The sequence below is a fragment of the Plenodomus lingam genome, assembly GCF_022343315.1.
Source record: "Plenodomus lingam strain CAN1 chromosome Unknown scaffold_20, whole genome shotgun sequence".
Taxonomy (NCBI): Eukaryota; Fungi; Ascomycota; class Dothideomycetes; order Pleosporales; family Leptosphaeriaceae; genus Plenodomus; species Plenodomus lingam.
Genome location: NW_027093974.1, coordinates 1342937 through 1365198, shown reverse-complemented (window position 1 = coordinate 1365198; position 22262 = coordinate 1342937). Strand labels below are relative to the sequence as shown.

At 54.4% G+C, this 22262-nt stretch overlaps 10 protein-coding genes across 10 annotated transcripts; 5 read left to right on the top strand and 5 right to left on the bottom strand.

Moving 5' to 3' along the window:
* Positions 1 to 72: 72 nt before the first annotated feature.
* Positions 73 to 531, bottom strand: IAQ61_011449 (uncharacterized protein; the record flags this gene model as incomplete). Its single annotated transcript, XM_066099205.1, has 4 exons — positions 73 to 78; positions 139 to 297; positions 345 to 456; positions 509 to 531. The coding sequence occupies 4 exons, from the start codon at positions 529 to 531 to the stop codon at positions 73 to 75; spliced, it is 300 nt and encodes a 99-aa protein (XP_065950724.1).
* Positions 532 to 1282: 751 nt separating this feature from the next.
* SOH1 (suppressor of hpr1) lies at positions 1283 to 1860 on the bottom strand (the record flags this gene model as incomplete). Its single annotated transcript, XM_066099204.1, has 3 exons — positions 1283 to 1418; positions 1524 to 1657; positions 1783 to 1860. 3 exons carry the CDS (start codon positions 1858 to 1860, stop codon positions 1283 to 1285), a joined length of 348 nt encoding a protein of 115 aa, XP_065950723.1.
* An 842-nt stretch (positions 1861 to 2702) lies between these two features.
* Positions 2703 to 2927, top strand: IAQ61_011447 (uncharacterized protein; the record flags this gene model as incomplete). The annotated part of the gene is made up of 1 exon (XM_066099203.1): positions 2703 to 2927. One exon carries the CDS (start codon positions 2703 to 2705, stop codon positions 2925 to 2927), a length of 225 nt encoding a protein of 74 aa, XP_065950722.1.
* Positions 2928 to 3197: 270 nt separating this feature from the next.
* Positions 3198 to 6486, top strand: IAQ61_011446 (uncharacterized protein). Its single transcript, XM_066099202.1, has 3 exons — positions 3198 to 3968; positions 4085 to 4383; positions 4619 to 6486. Exons 1-3 carry the CDS (start codon positions 3944 to 3946, stop codon positions 5813 to 5815), a joined length of 1521 nt encoding a protein of 506 aa, XP_065950721.1. The 5' UTR covers positions 3198 to 3943; the 3' UTR covers positions 5816 to 6486.
* A 208-nt stretch (positions 6487 to 6694) lies between these two features.
* On the top strand, positions 6695 to 6949 carry IAQ61_011445 (uncharacterized protein; the record flags this gene model as incomplete). The annotated part of the gene is made up of 1 exon (XM_003843956.2): positions 6695 to 6949. One exon carries the CDS (start codon positions 6695 to 6697, stop codon positions 6947 to 6949), a length of 255 nt encoding a protein of 84 aa, XP_003844004.2.
* A 105-nt stretch (positions 6950 to 7054) lies between these two features.
* On the top strand, positions 7055 to 8173 carry IAQ61_011444 (uncharacterized protein; the record flags this gene model as incomplete). Its single annotated transcript, XM_066099201.1, has 1 exon — positions 7055 to 8173. One exon carries the CDS (start codon positions 7055 to 7057, stop codon positions 8171 to 8173), a length of 1119 nt encoding a protein of 372 aa, XP_065950720.1.
* An 81-nt stretch (positions 8174 to 8254) lies between these two features.
* Positions 8255 to 9894, bottom strand: IAQ61_011443 (uncharacterized protein; the record flags this gene model as incomplete). The annotated part of the gene is made up of 3 exons (XM_003843955.2): positions 8255 to 9365; positions 9628 to 9655; positions 9729 to 9894. 3 exons carry the CDS (start codon positions 9892 to 9894, stop codon positions 8255 to 8257), a joined length of 1305 nt encoding a protein of 434 aa, XP_003844003.2.
* An 86-nt stretch (positions 9895 to 9980) lies between these two features.
* IAQ61_011442 (uncharacterized protein) lies at positions 9981 to 14565 on the top strand (the record flags this gene model as incomplete). Its single annotated transcript, XM_003843952.2, has 6 exons — positions 9981 to 10252; positions 10431 to 10947; positions 10997 to 11444; positions 11722 to 12617; positions 12667 to 12968; positions 13018 to 14565. The coding sequence occupies exons 1-6, from the start codon at positions 10184 to 10186 to the stop codon at positions 14563 to 14565; spliced, it is 3780 nt and encodes a 1259-aa protein (XP_003844000.2). The 5' UTR covers positions 9981 to 10183.
* A 148-nt stretch (positions 14566 to 14713) lies between these two features.
* Positions 14714 to 17365, bottom strand: IAQ61_011441 (uncharacterized protein; the record flags this gene model as incomplete). Its single annotated transcript, XM_066099200.1, has 4 exons — positions 14714 to 15439; positions 15573 to 15641; positions 15873 to 16124; positions 16223 to 17365. Coding segments are annotated over 4 exons (2190 nt in total), but the record flags the coding sequence as incomplete, so codon positions are not given.
* A 364-nt stretch (positions 17366 to 17729) lies between these two features.
* Positions 17730 to 21862, bottom strand: IAQ61_011440 (uncharacterized protein). The gene is made up of 6 exons (XM_066099199.1): positions 20396 to 21862; positions 20250 to 20325; positions 19981 to 20181; positions 19329 to 19653; positions 18527 to 19278; positions 17730 to 18472 (listed from the first exon to the last, which is right to left on the bottom strand). Exons 1-6 carry the CDS (start codon positions 20884 to 20886, stop codon positions 18188 to 18190), a joined length of 2130 nt encoding a protein of 709 aa, XP_065950718.1. The 5' UTR covers positions 20887 to 21862; the 3' UTR covers positions 17730 to 18187.
* Between the last annotated feature and the right edge of the window lie 400 nt (positions 21863 to 22262).

Below are 22262 nucleotides of genomic sequence, written 5' to 3'. Positions count from 1 at the left end.
ACATCTTTCGATGTCCTGGAATATTTCGGCTCGCAGATCTTCGTCGGCTCGTAGGGCGACCCATGGGGACTTTCAACGCTTAGCACGAGTCAATATTCGACGTGCTTTAGACAGGCGTAGTCCGGGGGTGGCATATACCTCACTGTTATCGCTCAGTGGATCCGCTGAAGATTCAAACTCGTCAGGGTTCTGTATGGCGCGGAGGTAGTGTGACCGTAGCGATTCGTACGTTTTGCGCGAGTGGCTGAGGCGAGTAGGCCATGAGGAGCGGTCGAGAGTCTTGAAGACGAGGAAAATCTAGGCCGATAAGTCACCGGTCGCGTAGCTGGTTGAACAGGACACACCTTCCAGCAAACCGATCTCAGGCCTGCCGTTATCAGTGGCTCCTTGTGCGAAGATACATGAATCTTCAAATCGGCCAGGGAGTGGAAGTCGTCTAGCTGGCACCAGTGATTTCTTGGGGCGGGGATATTAGCCAGAGTGAGGGAAGCATACAGGAAGAACGTACTCGGCTTCTGCCACGGAGCGCATATTGGTAGTGGTGAGATTTAAAGGTGCAACGAAAGTTTACAAATCCCGCAGTACCCTGATGGTGAACCTCAGGATGCTATGTCGCCATGGCGCGTAGTGACGTGGGGGTCCCGATTGGGCGGCGGGGCTTCGTTGTACCGAATCACGTGTGAGAAGCAATTCTGCCGTGGGCTATGGGCTGTGGGCTGGGCACTTTTGGTGGTAGGTTAGGGTACCGCTATGTTTGCAGTGGATACGAGGGAAAACATGTTGAGCTCGTACTGTGTATACATAGTATATAATATGGCCGGCTATTCCTAGGTATTTCTGTCCTTGTAAATTTAGAACACACAACGTCATTCCCATTGGGACCATTGTCTGCCCATGAAGGACCAGTAAGTAACAGTAGGTAAGTACGTAGAATAGTCTCTGCAGCCCTATTGTATAGAGTGAGAATGCCACCCAAAAACGTGAGGGCCGATCTAGGTAACGGTGCACTCTTTCATGTACGGACGCAAGTGCTCGATGTATAGTACACCCGCCTAGGTTGTAGACCGTATCGAGAGCCATCGTGATTGCCACCCCACCTTGCGACAACGGCTACATGCTTTTTGCGCTCATTCGGAACCATGCATTTTGATTTCAGCCGAACGCCGCCGGCAGAAGAGGAGTGAGGCAGGTAGAGCGTCATTCCATGCGTCCGTCACGACTACCTACTGAACAGGCCCGCCTCTGAAGCAGACAACAGCACGCTCGTTCATGGAGATGGCAGTCAATCTCTCTGGGTGGGCAATGCATTCCTCTGGCCCTCGATGGTGAGTCTGTCTACAAGTAGGGGCGAGAGAATCTCCTTGCGGAAGCGCGGCTGCTGCAGTAGCTCGAGCGCCCTGAGAGTTGGACCAGGGTGGCTGCAAACACATGCTCAGTAAGCGAGCTAAGGGGGAATTGATGAAGATGATGAAGGTGGGGGGTGGGGGTGGGGGTGGGGGTGGGGGTGCAGACAGAGTACGTACTGTAGAAACTTTGCATATCTGGGCTCCTTGAAGTACTGCAGGTAGCCAAGATAGGCGACAAACTCGGGCTTGTCGAGTGTTTTCTGCTGGGCCAAATAATTGAGGTAGACGGGATTGGCCAAACATTGGACGAACTGAGCACGTCTTAGCTAGGTGGTCAGGAAGCCATCCTCAGGAACAGGACAGAACAGGACAGAACAGGACAGAGCAGGGCAGGGGGCTGGCTGCGTCGATCTGGTTGCTTGCTGGCTATACGGACCTCTAGTTCGAGTTCGAAGCGCGAGTAGCCTGCTAGGCCCGGCACGTCGGGTAGTTCTTGCGAGCTGTGGCTGGCCATGGGTGGGTGCGATGCAACAACGACGAGATTGACGAGGGGTGGGTGATGGAACGGGATGGATGGGGTGGATAGGATGATGAATGTTGATGAATGTTGATGAATGCTGATGAATGCTGATGATCCGGGTGGGTCGGTGCCTAGGGAGGGACTGTACTGTGTAGGTAGTGTGTAGAAGGCGTAGTAGGGGTAGTAGGGGTAGTAAGGGTAGTAGGCGTAGCAAGGGTAGAAAGGCCAAGTCCAGGCCCAGTGCACAAAAAGGAGCTGAGGCTGAACAAAAAAAGGATTTCAGGGTCTTCCCCGCAAATTGTGAAAGGCCGGCAGCTAGCTTGGCTGAAAGAAGCGAGCGCATATCCTCACCTCCAGGACTGGGCTTCGGCAGGCGCAGGCCAAGACAGAAGGCAGATGAAGCCACCACGGGTCGTGGGGTCATGCGGTGAGGGTTGGCCGGCTGTTTAGGCATAGTGCACATGTAGTAGGTACCCACCGCCCTCGTTCTAGTATCACCGTAGGTAGTAGGAAAAAAAGATACAAAGGTCCTCTACCGACCACAGTAGCTTCACTGGGCTGACTCGGGTGAATACATTGGTCTTGTTCTCGAGGTACTAGGTACCGACAGTACACCATACGGGTACATACACAAATGGGCCAAGCCAGATACCGGTAGGTAGTGGGCGTGCTCAGGTGTGCTTCTAGTCGGTACTAGGTAACGGTAGCCACCACACTACGACTCTAGGTACCATACCACCATCTACCCACCTGATGGCGGAACATTGGGTTGCACGCAGGGTGCACTAGAGTAGTTTAGGTACAAGTGAGCAGGCACAGGCGAAAACAGGAGGGCCATGGAGGATCATCCAGGCAGGGAACCGTCGAGTTGTTTGAGGCTTGAGCCTTGTCGGATGGATATCCAGTGTCCCCTGCATGGATCTGATGATGATGATGATGATGATGATGATGATGATGATGATGAGAAGGAGGGAGGACGAGGGTCAACATTTGGAGAGGGGGAGGGGCCCTCGTCGCCCATGTTACGGTACCTACGAGACCGACTTGCGTATCCACCATAGTACATACATAGCATCTGTACCTACGGTTACACACCAAGGCTGAGCAAGGTGCAGCAGCAGTGGACAGGGCATCTTTGTTCGTTTGTCTCGTCTCTTCCTTTCCACTGTCTTCGACGGAACCGGCTTGGAGCTGGCCTTCTAGTCACCCAAGACTCGTGACCCTCCCCGCCCGAATCACAGGCGGGTGCCACGCAACATTGCAACACGAGCCACTGAGCCCGCCGACTGCTCAAAAGGCTCGAGCCGCGCCTGCACCGGTCGTGAAGAAAGGAGACTAGGAATTGCGCAACAGTATATTACCTCCTGGCCTCCTGCCCATCGCAAACTAGACTGACTGCCGCCTTCACCGTTCCCACCTCCCCTCCCCACCCCACCCCCCTTCCCCTCCGAGGTTTCTTCCACCTTTCAGGTCTCTCTCTCTCTCTCTCTCTCTCTATTTCTCTATTTCTCCCTTGGCTCATCTCGCCCTCCCACATCCTCCCCACCCCTTCCGGTCTGCCTGTCCCTTGACCTGCCTGCGTTATTGCGAGCCCTTCTGGCCTGGTGCTATATTCACTAGCTAGCCATTGCATACATAGTAGACTACAAATCTACCATCAGCCTCTCTACTCAAGCCCACTAATCAGTCGCCCTTCACCGCGGTGCTCACTCGCCTGCACACCCGCACGCACAATCCCACATCGCCCCGCTCACCACCCGCAACAGACCGTTGGCGCCCAGCCCAGGGCCCTTTCTGCATCCTCAAGGCGAAACACGCCCATCCCATCATCCGTACCGCCAGTCTTAATTGCGCCCCTTTTCCTATCGGTGTTGCTGAGTGCTCAAGACCGCCACGGAAAGCGTTGCACACAGTGCCCAAGCTGCCTGAGTCGTAGCAACAGGATTGCGAGCAGCGCGCGCGTCACGGCTCACCAGCCAACAATTGCTCCGCGCAGGCCTGTCGGCTCCCCTGGCGCCCGCTGCTGATTCGTGTGACTGGGGCTTCTGAGCAGGGTTCATAGCAGCACAGCGCCAGCATGTTTGCAGAGCCGTCAATGCCAGGTAAGTCCACCCCCCCCTTCGATCGCCTGTTTCACCGTCCACGCCGCTGCCCGCTTGGGCAGTGACGTGACGAAACCACGCGTAGTCCGCTGACGGCCTGGCCTTCTTATCTGCAGAGCGGCGTCCCTCGCCCGGCCTGGCCCTCAACCTATCCTCCAACAACCCATTCCGCAACCGAGCCACGTCCCCAGCATTTCCCTCGCCTCCCAACAACAACAACAACAACGACCCCTTCCACCCCGCCACCAACGACCGCTCGAGCTCGGGCAGCCGTCCAATGTCGCGCAATCCCTTTCTCACCACCTTTGAGAAGGAGTTCAACAAGGAGGCCTCGCGCGATCTCGTCGACATGTCAGCCTCCATGAAGGACTCGCCCAAAAAGTCCACCTTTGGCACCGCTGCCGAAGAACTCTTTGTATGTACCCATACCTGTCACCGCCACCTTTCCCCCCCAATCCCCATGTAGCACCATCACTGTGACGGCCTGGATGCTGGCTGCCACCAGTACCACGTCGCACAAGCTGGCACACTTTTTCTCGCCCTTTAAAGCACCCACCTCACCTCGCCCTCTGCAGGGGCAACCTGGACTCACCATGGAGCGTTTCCACCAGTTTGTGATGCGGTTTGCTGACTACCCTTCGCTCGCACAGAACAACCTTACCATCGATGATGGTGAGAGGAGACGCGCACCTCCCCGGCCCGCCGCAGCTCGCAGCGGCACCGATCCCCGTGTAGGCCATCGTCCATCGCGCTCCGAAGAGGAGCGCGAGCGGATGAGAGGCGGCCCTCGAGCGCCCCCGAGACCGCGGGGCCAGCCTGGTTCTCGCCCACCACACCCGAACAGCCCTGAGCGCCGCGAGAATCGCCGCCCCCGCCGAAACTCCGAGTCTTCCGTCATCGACAAAGGCTCGCTTGATGATGACCGCAGGCGTAGGGAACGCCGCAGAGAGCGTGAGGACCGTGGTAAAGATGGCAAGTCTAGTTCTCGACGTACTCGTAAGCCGCAGGGTCTCGATCTGATCGACAAGCTCGATGTCACGGGCATCTACGGTCCAAGCATGATTCACCACGACGGTCCGTATGACGCGGTCCAACCTCACCGCAACCGAAAGAAGGATCAGAATGCGCCGATGCATGCCTTCCCGGCAGGATCAGCCAACAACTCACTGGGTGGCTCAGGGCCTCTGAATTCCAAAATCGACCTCGACCGTATTCATGGCAGGGGGGCAGAGGGCTTCACAGACTTTGGCGGAATCGAGAACGACTGGAAGAAGCCCACGATTGAATTTAGCGCCAAGGGAAGAGATGATGTGTTGCACGGAGAACCGACACACGGCCTGGGAACTTCGACCTTCCTTGATGGTGCTCCAGCATCACGCAAGGCTATCGAGCAAGACTACGAGGCTCAAAGGCAAAAGCAGCTGGCTGAGAACGGGCTTGGCCGCAAGAAGTCGATTGCCCAGCGCTTCCGTGGCATTTCGCAGCCCCGTAACCCTCCTCGTTTTGGTGAATCTGCACCTCGCATTACCTCTCCAGATCCTCGATATGGCGCCACGAGTCCCAATGGTGCTAATGGCTCCCACAGCGCTGGAGCATTGTCACAGAACAAAGCCACTGAGCGTAATCCGTTCTTTAGCGACGATTACGACAAGGCATTCGAGGCGAAGGGTGCATCAATCAAGGCAAATGAAGCTGAAGGCGAGGGATCGTCGCCACCTGGTCGCAACGCCTTGACCCGGGCCATGACCACTGAGAGCATTGGATCTCCTACCAGCGAGAATAAGCCCAATGGTGGATTCCTCAACCGGGTGAAGAGCTTGAAAGGCGGACGTCGTCGTCCTGCTTGAATAATAGGCTACATGGACTAATGAAGTTGTCATGGGTCGGTGTATATCAGCACCATGAAAAGTGGGAGTCTTGTTTGGTCTTCAGCAAAATGTGGCTGACAGTACACGCATCACAAAGTCAAGGCGGCAACGATTTCTGTTTATTACTCCGTCGATCATAATCCATCCCTTCCTCGGAATCAAAGCACCAAACCCCCAAACCCCCCCCCCCCCCCCTCTTTGGATGGCGCCGGAGTATCTTGGACTTTTGAGCAGAAACGCGGTCTGGATAAGGCAACTCACACATATACTGGGTTGCATGCATTTGGGCTGGCTCGAGTTGAGTCCAACCTCAAAAGAAGGCCAAATTTTGTTGGTACATTTTTTTTTCACTTCAAAGGCATGTTTTAATATGAGAGCGGGGCAGAGGATGGGGGACATGAAGTTTTGTATAGCTTATAAACAGTATGTGTTTAGGAAGATGGGCACATGAGGATGGGATCCATACAGGCAGCTCCTTCCCCTCCTTGCGACCTGCTTTCCGCTTTCAAACCTGAATTCAACAAGACTTTTTTTATGAAAGGCGTGAGTCTTGTGAAATAGTACATGTGTTGATGAACTTGGTCTTGGCACGTAACACAAACAGCTTTGATTGTGATCTCCAAAATTTCCGGGGACTGGCTGGCGACGCGGTCGCCGATCTAGTACCCATGATCGATCGAATTTCTTCCTAAACGACCCCCCCCCCCCCGGTTTCGTCGGAATGCATTCCGAGAAGTTCAATCGTCACCACCCAACCTGGGTACATTCCCACTCCTCACTTTATACTCACAGGTGCCACAAATCTTCAATTCACCGTGGTAAGTCCGCAGCACGGTTGCCAACCAAGCGCAAGTTTCCATGGAAGTGCAAGAAGCCACGCGTCCTGCAGAACCCCAACTCGCCGCACACCTTCTCCGCGAAGAGGAGGTCGCTGGTTTGATAAAGGAGTTCTTCAGCACTGATCCGGTGAAGACACGGGATACGGATAGATGGATTCAGACGGGCGTGGAGAGTTTGGATAGGGCGCTTGATGGGGGTGTAGAGGTTGGGAGGGCGGTTGGGGTTTGGGGAGATGAGGGTGCAGGTGCGGTGAGTTGTGGAGTGTGGTTTTGATTGTGGCGTTTAATTATACTCTTTTTTCCTGATGCATTGTTGCGTTCCACTTGTTCTGGGGGATATTAGGTGGTGTGAAGAAATAGTGGCAAGAGACCACATCAGATGGACGTGAACACTAACGTCTACCAGATCTGCAGGATGCTACTTGCCGATTCCCTACTCAAGCATGAAGGTTCCATGGCTGCGGTCATTGACACAACGGGAAACTTTGACGTGTTGGCACTGTATAGGGTTATCCTTGCGCGGTTGCAGAACAGCCATGCCACCCTGTCCTCCCTCTGCTCTTCCCTGCACGACGTCCAGCTCGACGCCAGTGCAGAAGACATTGCAACCAAACTCCTCGATCGAGTCAAGATGATGCGCGTCTTTGACTTTGTAGGCGTCAAGGAAGCCGTCGATGAAATCAGAGATGAACTCGAAGGTCGATGTCAAAGACCAGCGGTGACGTTAAAAGGGGATGAGCAGCAAGTAACCGAGACTGTGGTGGCGGCAGAGGAGCATACACCTAACATTACCGCACAACCCTCCAAACGAACAGTCGTTGCTGACAGCGAGGACGAAGCATCGGACGAGGAAATGCTTTTCAATGACGCGGCAAACGCGCCTATCCTTGATCCTACCCCTTTGTCACACTCCGCAGCTCCAGCTCCAGCTCCGACTCCTGCAACACCACCACTACCACACCAACACCAACCCAAACCTGCCTTCCTCCTCCTCACAAACCTCGCTCAAACCCTCACACCCCTCTTCCGTAAAAATTCAACCTCCGGCCCCGCCCTAATATCCCCCTTCCTAACCACACTCTCACATCTAACCCGCACTTACTCCCTGCACACACTGCTTCTTAATCCAACTACCACCACCACAAAAACGCCGCCGCCGCCGCCGCCGCCGCAGGACAAAACTACACTGCCCCCACCTCCCACATCTCCAAGTATCTTCGCCACCCGCACTGACGTCCCCTTACTATTAGGTATACTGGCGCCGGCGCTAGATCTACAAGTCTTGGTGGGAAAGATGCCAGGACGGAGGGGGGATGCGAGGGCTTTGTATGGAGGAGGTGGATGCGGTGTTGGAGGTGGTGGTAGACGAGGCGAGGGGAAAAGGGGGGAGATGGTGGGTGTGATGGAGGTCATTGGAGATAGGTGGGGGTCGAGGGAAGGTGGGTGGGGTGTTTTTGTAGAGGGGGAGGGAGGTGTGGAGGCGTGGACGGGGGGCTGAGTGGGGGAGGGTGAATGATGATGGGATCAAGGAGAGTTTGGGGATGGGTATGATGATGAAAAGTCGTGATTCTCTTCTCTTCTACTCTCGCACCTCATCAAGACTAAACTCCTCATCCCCTCTATTCCCCACCCAACCCTGCAAACCCCCACTCTTCATATCCTCCTTCACCCTCGTCCGCGCATCAAACACCTCATCCGTCCTGACCTCGCCATACGTCCTCTTGCCCAACACCCTTCTTCCACCAACAACGGCCCCAACAACGCCCGCAATCCGCATCGCAAACCCCCACATCCTCTTCCTACAAATCCGGCTCGCACCTCTCACATCCCCCTGTTTCCTGCCCTGCAACACCCCGCCTATCAATGTCTCCTGCCATGTCGGCGTCCACACCGCGCTGAGGTTGCTCGGCACTGCTTTCTCGCCACGCAGCACCGCTCTTCTACAGCACCGAAACTCCCTCGTCGTACTCATCACCTCAAAAGGGCGAAACTTGTAGCCGCCCTTCCAGCCCTGGATCTTCGCATCGCTGAGCGCGCCTAGGCGGCCGGAGCGCGAAAAGGCGCGGGAGCAGGCGGAGGGGATGTGTTGCGAGGTGGGGAGGATGAGAGTGGTGAGATAGGCGTTTGAGGGGGAGAGGAAGAGGGTGGTGGTGCTGGTGAGGAGGGAGGTGGCTTGTGCAAGGGCGAGTTTGTCAGTGCAGGATTTACTTAGGGTTGGGGGGGCATCTGGGCGGGAGGGTTTGCAGCGGACGAGGCCGAGGAGAGAGAAGTTGGTGCGGCCGCGGAGGGCTGCTTCGGTGGTGGGTGTTGGTGGTGGTGGTTTTGATGTTGATGTTGATGCTGATGGGGAGGTGACGGTAGCAGGGGCAGTGGTCCAGGGTGTAGCGTCTTCTTGAGTGGACATTACGAGTTCCATACTTGCGTCGCCGCAGGGGGCTTCGGAGCAGTACATGTGGATGCGTACGTTGTCTTTGATGGTGAAGGGCTGGTATTCAGAGTCGGTGTACTCGTCTGCTGAACGCTGTCGAAGAAAGTCGGAAGGGGTGTACGGTGGGGTGCTGAGTTGGAGACATTGGTCCAAGAGGTAGCGGTTGAAGGCTCGAATGGCCACGACTTCAGCATGCCAGTCGTGAAGGATAGTGCCCTTGGCCATGGGAAGTTTGTTGGAGGGGAGGCATTTCATGCCCGTGCTGACACATTGGTCAGTCAGTCATACTCTGTGGATCATGTTGTCTGTGGTTTTGGATGGCTTTGAACGGCCGACAACTATCAAACTTTGGCCGAAGTGTTTAATATCTGGTCTTGTCCTGGATTCATCATCACATTGGCTTTCGGTCGAATTCTTCTGTCCAAGCTGCCGCAGACTTTGACTTTGCATTCTATGTACCGTGTTCAAGGATCAAGATGCAGTCAAAGAAAAACATAAATTGATGACGGTACCGGTAAGCTTACCCTAGTGAGACACATGCCAGTCTATCGCCTTTTGTCAAATCATGAGCATAGCGTAAGCGATGGAACAGCTGCCAGGATCACATGAGCGATTGTGTATGTACCTTGAGATACCACTATGCCGGCGAGTGGAACCCATTCCCTCAGGCCATCACCACGCTCCCGAGGTTTCCGCTTCTCGGGGAGCTGGTCAAACGCGGTCAAAACACAGTCAGCAATGGCATCTGGATATGGATCTGAATCTGCGGCTGGCGTCGTCGTTTTGGGCATGGCTGGTGTGGCTGTGAGGAGTTCATCTTGGTGTTGGCGGGGAGGGGCGGAGGGGAGGGTGCCAGACGTTCGTGTCGGGGACGATGGAGAGAAAAGGGCCGAAGAGGGTTCGAGAACGGTTGTTCGCAGCTCGTCCGTCGTTGCTGCTGCTTTCATCGCCACAACCCTGTCACACCCTCCCTCAGCCTGACTGACACTCGGCCGGGGACGCGTGCCAACCAACGTCGCGCATCTCTCGTCCTATTCTCCTCCCTCTTCGCCCTTTCAACATGCAAGCCTTCGGTGAGCCATGGCCACGAGCCGCGCTGTCGCTTTTGCGACTCAAACGCTCACTATTGCAGTGCCCAAGAACCGACGGGTGAGTACAGCGATGACGATATATATATTTCTAGTTATATGAGTATACATGTATACAAGACAACATCATGTCTGACATAAGCACAGCCGAAATTCGACCTTTACCTGAGAGTGAGAAATACACCACTGCACATAACAAATAACCCAACGCACCACAGCGACCTGACGAGACCATGTAGATTATTGACCTCAACAACGTCCCGCTTGCCTCTGGATCCTCATTCATAAAGTGGCACTTATCCCACTCGACTGCTGCAGACCACCGCGGCCGCACCGAGAACTGTCCTGTCCGTGATCACAAAGTCCTCTATAATTACGACGTTTCGCTCCCCGTCCGCTTGACTGTCGACAAGAATGGCATGCTTCAGGAGAGCTGGATCGAGTTCGAGGTCGTTCAAGAATATGGTGGTGGCTCAGGGCGTGGCGAGCGCATCACTCTGGGACATGTGAAGCTGAACCTCGCAGAATATGTGGAACCCAGCGAAATGATGCCTGCGCCAGGGGAAGATGCTGGCGTCAAGAGGCGTTATCTTATGCAGGACAGCAAAGTCAATAGCACACTCAATGTGGGCATCTACATGAAGCAGACCGAGGGCGATAAGAACTTTGTTGCGCCTGCGCTCAAGACAGCCCAAGTCTTCAGCGGTATTGCAGGCATCATGGCTGGCGAACAGGCCGAGCTGGAGGAGTCTGGAGGTATGTTTTCCGCCTTTGGCTTGTGGGTCGTCTACTGACCTGGCGACAGCTGCCCCAACTTTGAACAGCAAATCTCGAGAAGCGGGCGAGCTGCAAGACATGTACCGGCGCACCCTAGCTGCCTACTGGTCAGCGCAGCCAGGCGAGCTGAAAGCAGACGAATGTATTGAAGACATCTTTGCCGGCGGAGACGGCTGGGGCGACCGAGAAAAGCCGTACTCGCACCCACACCCGCAACGACACCAGCCCGTCCGATTTGCAACAGCGGACAGCAGCAGTTCGGTGAGCGAAAGTGAGGCGAGGCACACGCGTGGAATCAGTAGCACGCATCGCAAGTCACACGAGACATTGCGACCTGCTGATGCCCACTCCAAAGGGCCAGGTGTGCGCGGCAGGGGCAGTCTGGAGCAACAGGCCTCTCAGATGAAAGCAGAGGCTGCGCGTGCACGCCATCGTCCTCACCACGAAGTCGATGAGTTTGATCTGAGAGAGGATCTGTGCAGCTGGCGACGTCCTGTCTAGCTTTTCCGGGAGATTGGTTTATATTAGAATGTATATAATGTATTAATCGCTTTGTATAGATCAGCCAAAAAAAAATCCTGCCATTGTCTCGCACGAACGGTTTGGAGCTGGAGAATCACTGGAGAATGACGCGTGTCACGTGAGCCCGCGCCTGGCAGAATCGGCAAGGCCAAAGGCGGTCACGACAGAAAGTTCGCATTTGCAAGCCCTCGCAATGCGAGCAGTCCAATGACCACGATACTGACGCCTCAGCCGCCTCTTCTCTATGCTTGCGCCTCGTGCTCCCAGTGCATTCGTTTGCCTACGATGTGATGTCCAATTTGCCCGCCCATCGTTTCCTCGATTTGCACGGCAAACTTCTCGTTCCCGATTTTCCACATCCGCTCATCTTTCCAGCGAAGATGCATCAGCAGAAGCGGAGCCACAACCTCTGAAAATCATACGACAAAAGGAACCGCTCAACAGGGTTCGAAAGCGAATGGGAAAGACTGTCCGTGAGACTTCGGCTAGACTAGGAGGTATCAAGACACTGGGGGACGATGCGGAGATTCTGGTCGTCAGCGAGATTGCAGACAAGAATAAAAATTTGGGCATCGACGACTCTGCTGTGACGCGGCCCAAAAGGGCGCCGATAACCTATGTTCCTGATTTTGCTGCTTCGCTGAACGAGGAAAAGGTAGTCCTCACGCGCTACGAGAGTCATCGACAAATCGAAAATTTGCGTCCCGAAATTGCTGGTGAGCCTAACGAGCCACAGCATGTCTCGCAGGCGACGTTCGTCAAGCTCCAAAAGACATTGAATACTGGCTTTACACATTGGCAATTGGCAGCCTTCTACTCCATCGCCAAGCACGTCAGGAGCCATGATGTCGACAAGAAGGTCATCGAAGGTCTCACGTCTGGGAACGGCACACCCAAGCGGCCTGTGAAACGCTCCGAATGGCAACCAGGAACTACGGATATAATGGACCGACTTCCCGGCCTCGATGTCACCATCAGACCAAAGAAGATGTCTGTCAGCAAGCAGCTCATGGTGGATCGCATCTTGAGAGAATGCTGGAAATTGGAACCATTGGAAGAGATAGAAGCTCCCGGCGAGATTGAGATGTCTCTGCAGCCATGGCAGATTGCGCTGCTCAATGTTGGCGGTGCGCACAGTTCTTGATGCTGGATCAGTTCATTGCTAATGGCCTCTAGAAAGCGACACAGTCCTTGACAAGATCGGGCAGACACGGCGAGCAAAGTTTGAGTTTCATCAGCAGCATGGCATTCTCCGCATCACAGCAGATAAAACCACAGCAGAGTATGCAACGAACGACATCGAAGAAGCTTTAGCCAATACCGAGTCCAAGCACCTCAATCTGCGACCTTGGCTCGGAGTCCTAGCAGAAGGAAAAATACCGAAGCCAAAACATTTGGCCTCGATGTTTTCACAGATCGATATTGATACAGTGTCGATGCTGACTCGGACGGTGATTGAAAAGGTCGATGGGGCTATTGTATGTGACAATTCTGCTAATCTTTTGGTTACATGGCTGACTTGTGCAGATATGGATTCGTGGCCTCGACGGGAGTGCAGTTGCAGAAGCTGAGCGACTTCTCATCAGATTGCTTCCCCTGAACGATCAGGTAACGCACTCGATAGATGCACAGATTGTGGAAGTGGCAAAGGACAGCAATTACCTCATGCCTGTCTTTCTGGCCGAGAATGCTCTTGATCAAAAGAACAGGAAGGCAGCGTTTGGGCGCAACTTGATGCCTAAATCAAAATCTGCTACGCCTAAAGATGTAGAGGTTTCAGAAGAGCACCAGGAAGAGTACCAAGAAGAGCACCAGGAAGCAACTGACAAACCCGTGAGTACGCCAGAGACTTATTCTGCCCATGTAGACCGCGTGGTAGCTGCGATGCATCGCTCCGCAGCAGACATATCACCACCGCCTAAAGCTGCGGGCAGCTGGTCTTCTAAATCTGAGTATTTTATGAGCGCTGAACTAGGCCAAGCCCTTTTCCCACTAAACACCAGTCCTCCTACCACGACCACTCCGGAACCCACCACGACCACTGTCGCTCCCCCGTTGACATTTAATCCTTTCACGCCCGGCCTTACCAGCCTCCTCACTTCACCCCAGTTTACCGCAACGAACCAAATGCAAGGCCCCTCTCTAATCTACGACTTTATCCCTTCTGCCATCCAACCCTCGTTTAACCGCGGCCAACTCTTACCCGACCTCCGCATCCAGATGCGCACTGGACGTGCCGGTTCAAATCCCCGGCTCCATTATTTGACTCTCGGATTCGACAAGCGCATCCACAACGTCCTGCTCCCAAATAAAGCAGTAGACATTCGGTTCCGCAGTTCCGCACGTCTGAAGATGAAAAATCCATCAAGCGTGGAAGTGGTGAAGGAGTGGCTAGAACAAGTGAAGTTGAACGTCGAGCAAGGGGGACGATTATGGGCACCCGATCTCGAGCTCGAGATTCCCACATGGACCATTCCTGGCGAGACAGAGGACGCGCCAGAAAGCACGAAACCAGTCAAGTACCTTTTTAGCGCAGTTTCCTTTCGCCAGTCTATAACCGGCATGGTAGGCGACACCATGGTGTCCTTTCGCACCCTGCAATCCGGCAAACTCGGCGGCCAAACTGGCGTCTTGAGTGCCCATTATACGGGACATGGAGACGTGCTATTGCGGAATCAAGACGAGATTCGCGAGTTTGCACGCAAGGCGTTTGCGCTCGTGGATTTGGTGGAAATGGGTGCTGGCGCGACGGTGCCGGTGGCTAAGAGGATGAATCCTCGGGCGGTGGTGAGTGCGAGGAAGCTGAGGAGGGCGCAGGAACAGGCGGCGCAGAGGGCGATGGAGGAAGGCGAGGTGGCGGTTGGGTTGGAGAAGCCGTGGGAGCCGCTCGGGGAGGGGGAGGGGGAGAGTGGGGAGAGTGGTGCTGCTGATGGAGTGGTTGCTACTTCTGATGAAGCGACTGTTACTCCTCTTGAAGCTACGGCTACTTCTGATGAAGTGGCTGCTACTCTGGATGGAGCGACTGCTACTTCTGATGAAGCCACAGCTACTCCTGATGAAGCGGCAAACGTGTGAGTGTAAATAAAAGAGCAGAGCCTGTCCGTGTACTATAACACATTCTCAAATCCATTCGAAAGTCATTGAAGTGTGGTCGCTGTCCATCACGTAACTGCAACAACCTAGGAAACTGGATTTTCTCAACCCGAAGCACACAGTCAACCCATCAATCGAAAAACACCCCATCACCACCTCCAACCGCCCGTTCTGCCAATGAAAGAAACACCTTGATCCTCTTCAACGCCTGGACCAAAATCTCCGTCGGCACACTGAACCGTATCCGCGCCCACCCATAATCATTCTCCACGCCTTTGCAAAACCTCCCCTGACCCACAAGGACCCTCTGGACAGCCAAGCGATCATAAAATTCCTTCTCCTCACCCGCGCTCCTCGCCCCTTTTGCCAGCCTCGCGAAGAGGAAAATACCGTGCGTGGGTGCGACGAATTCGATGTCCCAGGAGCGCAGGGCATCGGTTAGCATGCGACAGCAAGCGCTGAGGCGTTGTGCGTTGAGGGACAGGAGGGAGGGGAGGTGCGGACTGGTCAGCAGGGAGGAGAGGTAGGAGGCTGAGAGGCTGTTGGCGTGGTTCATGGTAAGGAAAGAGACGGCGGAGTGTGGGGCTGGGTTGTGCTGGGATACGAGGCAGCCTTGGGGGCTGGGGTTAGTGTTTATCTTCTGCGGGATGGGATCGAGGATAAGACTTACGACTCTGAACCCGCTCATGCCAAAGAGCTTACTCGCGCTCCAAACTACATGTACACGACTCGAATTAATCTTACCATCATCTCCGCCCCCTCCCGTCACAGATCCATCTGTCAACGCCAGCGCCGACACAAATTCTGGCCCGTCGACACCGAGCTTCACATCTGTCAGTGCGGGCAAGTCAAACACCTGTTTTATTAACTTTAGTATACTTCTACATCAAACATCTACCGTACATCTACATCTCTGACATTCGCGTCTATCTGCCCTGCACAAACTACCGTGAATAAAGACAAGTACCGTACTTGTACAAGAAACCTACCTGTTTATCGACGTCCTTCTCTACCATCGTCCTATACAGCTCCAGTAGCTCCGGCTCAATCACTTTGTTCTGCGCACTGGACAGATTAATTGCGGTGCTGGTTTGTACAGTGGTGGTGGGGCCAGGCGCTTTAGTATCGGGAGGAAGTCTGTCATGGTCGGAGGGCACGATGCTTTCGGACCGAGTTTTTTCATAGTCTGAGGTTGGTGTGACGTTGGATATGTGTTATTCATCAACTTCCATTGTAAGATCGTCTCATCGCTACCGTGTGAGTCGTGACTATAACCACTATAGTCTTACCATCTCATCCGTTGCGCCTAATACATTCTCAATCGCCTTCGCCGTCAGATCTACCATCAGCTCCACATCCTCCTTGGTAATATTATACGCTGGCGCGAGGATTATCAAATCCCCATTGATGCCATCTGCTACACCGCCTCCAGGCATAAGCGCAATACCAAAGTCCTGCAGTCCCTTTGCATGGATTCGTGGAGCGATCTTGTCGGTCACTGGGAAGGGTGCTTTTGTAGCTTTGCTAGCGACGAGCTCAATCTACTCGGAGTGTCAGTAGTGCTGTACATGTCGTACATGTAGTCTGCGTCTGCTAGGAAAAAAATAAAAGGAGAAAAGGAAACATTTTAGTATCTTACAGCCCACACCAACCCTCTCCCTCTGATATCCCCCACATTCCCATGCCTGCCTAACCTCCACCTCAACCTCTCCCCCAAAAGCAAGCCCATTCGCCTACAATTCAGCAGCAACTTGTCATCCCTGACGATACTCTGCACCTCCAACGCCGCCGCACAACTCACCGCGTGTCCATGATACGTCTGGAAATGGACAAACCCACCCGTCCCCCGCTCCAACACACGCACAACCTTGCGCCCGACCAGCAGCGCCCCAATCGGCGCATAACCCGCCCCCAGTCCCTTAGCCACGGTTTGTAAATCCGGCCTGACGCCCTCTTGCTGCCATGCGTGCAGGGTTCCGGTGCGGCCCATTCCGCAAAGGACTTCGTCCAGGATGAAGAGCGCACCGTGTCTCTCACACACCGTCTTCATGGCCGCGAGATAGCCGGGGGGCGGCGCAACAGCACCCAGCGTGACACCAGCCATGGTTTCGAGAATGACAGCTGCCACGCTCTTGCACGGCAGCCGTGTAAACTCTTCATCCAACTCCTGGGCCAACCGCCGCACATATGCCTCCTCGCTCTCTTGGGCGCGCAGATCGCGATAGGCATAGCAGGGAGCAACAAAAGATACCGTATCCATGAGCAGAGGCTCGTAAATCCGTCTCCGGGCCGCATGTCCAGATACCCCGAGGCTGCCCAGGGTATTCCCATGATAACTCCTGTCCCGGACGATGAACCTGGTCCGCTGCGTGTTTCCCCCTTCCAACTCTACAAAGTACTGTCGTGCCATTTTGACTGCGGCTTCGATTGCCTCGCTCCCAGATCCCGTCACAAACACTTTGCTCATGACACCGCCTGTGCTATCGACTAGGAACTGCGCGAGTGCTTCGTACGCGGGTGTGCTGAAGTGCGGGCTGAATGTGTATTCGGTCTTGGAAAGTTGGGCAGAGATGGCGTGTAGCATGCGTGGGTGCGCGTGCCCGATGCAGGACACGGCCGCACCGCCTGAGGCATCGAAGATGGGTGGGCCGGTGGATGGGTAGAGGTGGTTTCCCTTTGCGCTGGTGATGAGGGGCGGGCTGGAGGATAGGGAGGTGTGGAGTACGGATGTGGGGTTTACTTTTGTGGGGAGGGTTTTGGAGGCCATGATTGTAGATGTGGGCTGCAAAGGCTCCAATAGAGAGAGACAGAGAAAGGCCCCAGTGGAGAGAGACCGAAAAATACGGAAAGCGAGAGAGACAGGAAGACAAGGCAGTCACTCCCAGTCCTGCAATGAATCTAAACCCAAGCTTCAGTAAACCGCTTCCTCTATTGATGCCACAACACACATACAGCGAGGGAGATAAGAAAAGGCCAAGTACGCACTTCAATGTCGCAATCGCACTATCGAAAGACGTACCATGTTACAGAGAACCCTCCACTCGATAAAGCTTATCACATGCAATGCAATGCAATGCAATGCAATGCACCAACCCAGTCTCTCCCAATCTATCATGCAGCACTCCCCCACCCCCACACAATTCCCACCTCTTCACTATAAAGGAACATGTTCGTCAACATCAACATCAACAAAGAATCGACCTGTCTTTCTTGTAAAGGTTCAAATTTCCTAAGAAACTTCGCTAGCGTGGCTCTGCCCCCTTTTTCCCGATACCAAATAAAAACTACGGCTACTTATGCAAGTGATGTCCATGTCGATATTAAACCATCGACATCAAGATGGCTGGCTCCAAGCGCATATATACAAATAGATGCAGACAGAAAAAACACAGCCCCTCGTTGGATGAGAAAAGGCGTCGGGGACAAAAAGGTAAAGAGAGCCGCTGAGATCGAGCGAATCGACCGCGAAAACTGTAACCAAGGGGAAAGAGAAATACCAGAAACACGGGGAATCATTTTCCTCAGCCAATCTGTAGAAAAAAAGTCGTAAGAAAACGGCCTCATGTCCAAGAATAAAGATAAACACACGCACACATGTTTGCGTCTAGTGTTTTTGGGGGCAGCAGCATACATGGGGTCCCGCCTTGAGGACAGCGTCGGTAGCCTGGTCCTCGTACTTCTTGAAGTTCTCCATGAACAGCCTACCCAGCTTGTCCACCTCGCCCTTGAAGTCGGCCGTTCCATTCCACGACTTGGCCGGGTTGAGCAGCTCGTCGGGAACGCCGGGGCACGTCTTTGGTACGCTGAGACCGAAAGTCTCGTAGGTTTCGTACTCGACCTTTGCGAGTTCGCCCGAGTGGATGGCGTCGAGAATGGCGCGGGTGTATTTCTGGAGAGGAGCGTTAGCTTAGTTACCGTTGTACATGGAAAGGAGAAATCTTACCAAGGGACACCTCTTGCCACCGGTGGAAGCGCCCGCACCGACCCAACCAGTGTTGAGAAGCCAGGCGTCAGCGTTGTGTTCTTGAATCTTCTCTGCGAGCATCTTGGCGTAGCGCATGGGGTGGAGTGCCAAGAAGGGCTGAGCAAAGCACGAGGAGAAGGTCGCTTGTGGCTCAGTGATGCCTTGCTCTGTTCCAGCCATCTTGGAGGTGTATCCAGAGATGAAGTGGTACATGGTTTGCTCGGGGTTGAGCTTGGAGATGGGGGGAAGGACGCCGCGGGCATCGCAGGTGAGGAGGACAATGTTTTTGGGATGTTGCGACGAGATGCAAGGAATCTTTGTGTTCTCAATGTATTCAATGGGGTATGCGCAGCGCGTGTTCTCGGTCAGAGTGTCGTCGTCGTAGTCGACAACACGGGTCACGGGGTCGAAGACGACATTCTCCAGGATCGATCCAAAGCGGATGGCGCCGAAAATGTCGGGCTCCTTTTCGGCAGAGAGACCAATGCACTTGGCATAGCATCCTCCTTCAATGTTGAAGACACCGGTGTCACTCCAGCAGTGCTCGTCGTCACCGATCAAGGCACGCTTGGGGTCGGCTGACAGGGTGGTCTTGCCAGTACCGGAAAGACCGAAGAAGACGGTGACGTCGCCGTTCTGGCCCTCGTTTGCAGAGGAGTGCAGCGTGAGCACGTTGTGCTTGACGGGCATCTCGTAGTAAAGGACTGTGAAAATGCCCTTCTTCATTTCACCTATGGGATCGTTAGATTCGTTCTTAGTGAGGTGGGTTCACAAATCTTACCAGCATACTCGGTGCCGAGGATGACCATCTCCTTGTCGGCAAAGTTGAGCGCAACCGACGTCGATGAAGTCATACCGCTAGTGTATCTGTTTGCGGGGAAGGCTCCAGCGTTGTAAATGGTATAGTCTGGGGTGAAATGTTCAAGCTCGTCTCTCGACGGACGGATCAACATGTTACGCATGAAGAGAGCATGGTAGGCACGAGCGCAAACCACCCTGACGCGTATCCGGTAGCGCTCGTCCCATCCTGCGAAGCCATCAACGACGTAGATGCGTTTCCTGGTATTGAGGTAGTCAATGGCACGCTCGCGGTTGATACGCCAGACCTAGGGATGTCATGTCAGCCACAGTGAATTCACATGAAAGACAAAGCACGTGATGATCTTCCTGATGGGGAGGGATGATGCGGACAGATGCGGGGCAGCCAAGCTCCAAGCCCCCCCAGGCCGCCACGTGCAAGGATGCGGGCAGCGACTTCCTCTCCTCGGGTATGCGCCTAGCGTGCATGACCAATGACGTCTGCCGCCCATCTTCGCTCCAGACTGACGCGACTTTTGCGACTTTTGCGAGGATTCCCAAAGGGGAAAGGGAGAGAAGAGGAGAGAAGAGGAGAGGAGAAGAAAAGAAAAGAAAAGAAAAGAGAAAGCACTTACGTCAGCCTTCATCGGCTTGTTGACAGGTCCCCACCAAACTTCATTCTTGGAAGAGTCTTCTTCCACGATGCGCTTGTCTGAGGGCGAGCGGCCCGTCTTTGCACCAGAATATGCCGAGAGGGCACCAGAGGCTGTGATGGCTGAGCCTGTCTCGTAGACGAGGGCATCTTCGTAGAGAGCAGCGACTGAAGGGTTGGCAATCTGGAGGAGAAAAAGGTCGAGTCAGTATTGGAGTGGACAGGGAAATTTCATCAGGCGTCTCTGCTTACAATAGCTACACGGTCGTAGTCAATGTGTGCCTTGTCGTGGAGAGATTCCTCGATTTCAGTGTGTTCCTTGTTTGGCCTGGTGGATGCAAGGTTAGCTGCTGCTGCTGCTGCTGCTGCTGCTTTCTTCTTCCACGCCGGGAACTCACTGCACACCCGAGGGGTGGAGATTGGTCTTGTTGACAGTTTGGGAGACCATTGTGCCTGTGAAGAGGGGAGATGTGGATGTAGATGTGCAAGTAGAGGTAGAGGTAAAAGGAGAAGTCGTCGAGGTCGAATAAAGACGAAATCGCTGTTGTTTTGACACCGGTTGACGGACAAAGTCTTGGGTCAGATGAAGAGGAAGTGGGCTTGCAACGAAAGGAAGCCCGGGGTCCACGCTCTCTTTAATAGCAGGATGAGCCTTGAGCCCGACGACATGCCTCAGCAGCAGTGTAGCTGTGGGCCGGACGGTCGTTTGCGCAAGCCGAGCTGATTGGCCAAACCTACGTGTTCTCGTGGTGGGAGTCTTGTTCGGCTTCAGGGCGACGAAAATAACGCGGAGCAAGACAGAGGCTGGTCTGGCTGTCTTCGGAACAAGCGACCGGCAGCCAACACGCGCCGTTGGACCTGCCGACCACGCACAAGTAACAACGTCCATCTCACTCTGGCCGTGTGCAAAGTTGCAAACACACTGACTGCTGGTGGTGCTTCTGCCGCTACCATACCATGCTCATTTTGTCCCCCTCCCTCTCTGCGGGCAAGTCGCCCTCGTCCTCGTCCTCGTGACAGGGGATCAAAGAAAGGGTTTGCATACTAAGCTGCGGCCTCGCATTGGCTGGCCGAAGACTCTCTGACATTCTCTCGACCTGCGACTGACTCTACCTTGCCCACATTTCCGTTGGCCGGAAACGGGTCAGAGCGCCGCATCACTTCATCATCCATGCCATTGGCTCCCCATTCCCGCTTAACCGTACCCGTCTTCACTCGACTTGACTGCACCGGGCCCCCATTGTGAAGAAGATGCAACAATCAATCCTACCGGTAGACGCAAACACAGCTGACTTTGGCTTGCCCTTGCATCTCCCTGATTGGCTCCATCTGGTCATGCACTGCCACTGCCACTGCCACTGCCACTGCCACTGCCACTTCCCTTACGCCCAGGGAAAGCCCAGGCCAAGGCTGTGGCCGGCTGTCAGGTGTGCTTTTCCGTCCTTGAGCCAAGCTTCCATCCTACTTACTCTATGAGGCATTTCAGGTCCCCTGGACGATGCCACGCTTAGCCCGCGTTCAATGCGCGTGCAAACTGCCGGTATAGACCTGTTTCGCCATTCCCACACACGGCCCCAGTCTGTTAATCGCGCACAGGAAGGAGGGCTGACAAGGTATGTATGTGTCAAGCAATAGCACCGCCGAGGAAACCAAAAAAAAAATCCCATGGTGGGAGATGCGCGCCTGGGGGAAGATCTGTACCGTAGGACTCTGGGAAGTGGTATTGCGTTGTCATGATGAGCTCATCTCACCCCGGCACCAGTTACCACAAGTCCTGTGACCACACCATTCTCAACCTTCCATCCACATGCACGACTCTCAACCCCAACCAACATCGCCACACACACACACACACACCCGCTTCCATCTTCTCGAAAAGGGGATTTCGCCACACACACACACACCCGCTTCCATCTTCTCGAAAAGGGGATTTCGCCACACACACACACACCCGCTTCCATCTTCTCGAAAAGGGGATTTCGCGGGGAAACCAGTCGTCACAACGCGATGATGCAAAGCCCTTGCCAAAAAAGAAAAGTGGCCACCCCTCCCCTGCCCCCACATTACCGTGTTCCTGTCTCCAAAAAGCCAAGATGTTCCGGCCGCGGGGGTGAGCTACGACTTCACCCGAACCTTGTTGCGCCGCACGCTGTACCGAGCCGAGCCTCTGTGTCGTCCAGCCTTATTGCTGCTGTGCCTACTGTGTGTATTACCGTGGTAAGCCATTGTAGGCATGCTGGTAGGTATCCAGCTATTGTGCCTGAT

Coding starts and splice junctions, on each gene's coding strand:
- IAQ61_011446 (XM_066099202.1), top strand. CDS start 3,944: ATGTTTGCAGAGCCGTCAATGCCAG. Junction 3,969..4,084: donor TGCAGAGCCGTCAATGCCAG/GTAAGTCCACCC, acceptor TCTTATCTGCAG/AGCGGCGTCCCTCGCCCGGC. Junction 4,384..4,618: donor CCGCTGCCGAAGAACTCTTT/GTATGTACCCAT, acceptor TCGCTCGCACAG/AACAACCTTACCATCGATGA.
- IAQ61_011440 (XM_066099199.1), bottom strand. CDS start 20,886: ATGGACGTTGTTACTTGTGCGTGGTCGGCAGGTCCAACGGCGCGTGTT. Junction 20,326..20,395: donor CTCCACCCCTCGGGTGTGCA/GTGAGTTCCCGG, acceptor TGCATCCACCAG/GCCAAACAAGGAACACACTG. Junction 19,279..19,328: donor CCTCGGCACCGAGTATGCTG/GTAAGATTTGTG, acceptor ACGATCCCATAG/GTGAAATGAAGAAGGGCATT.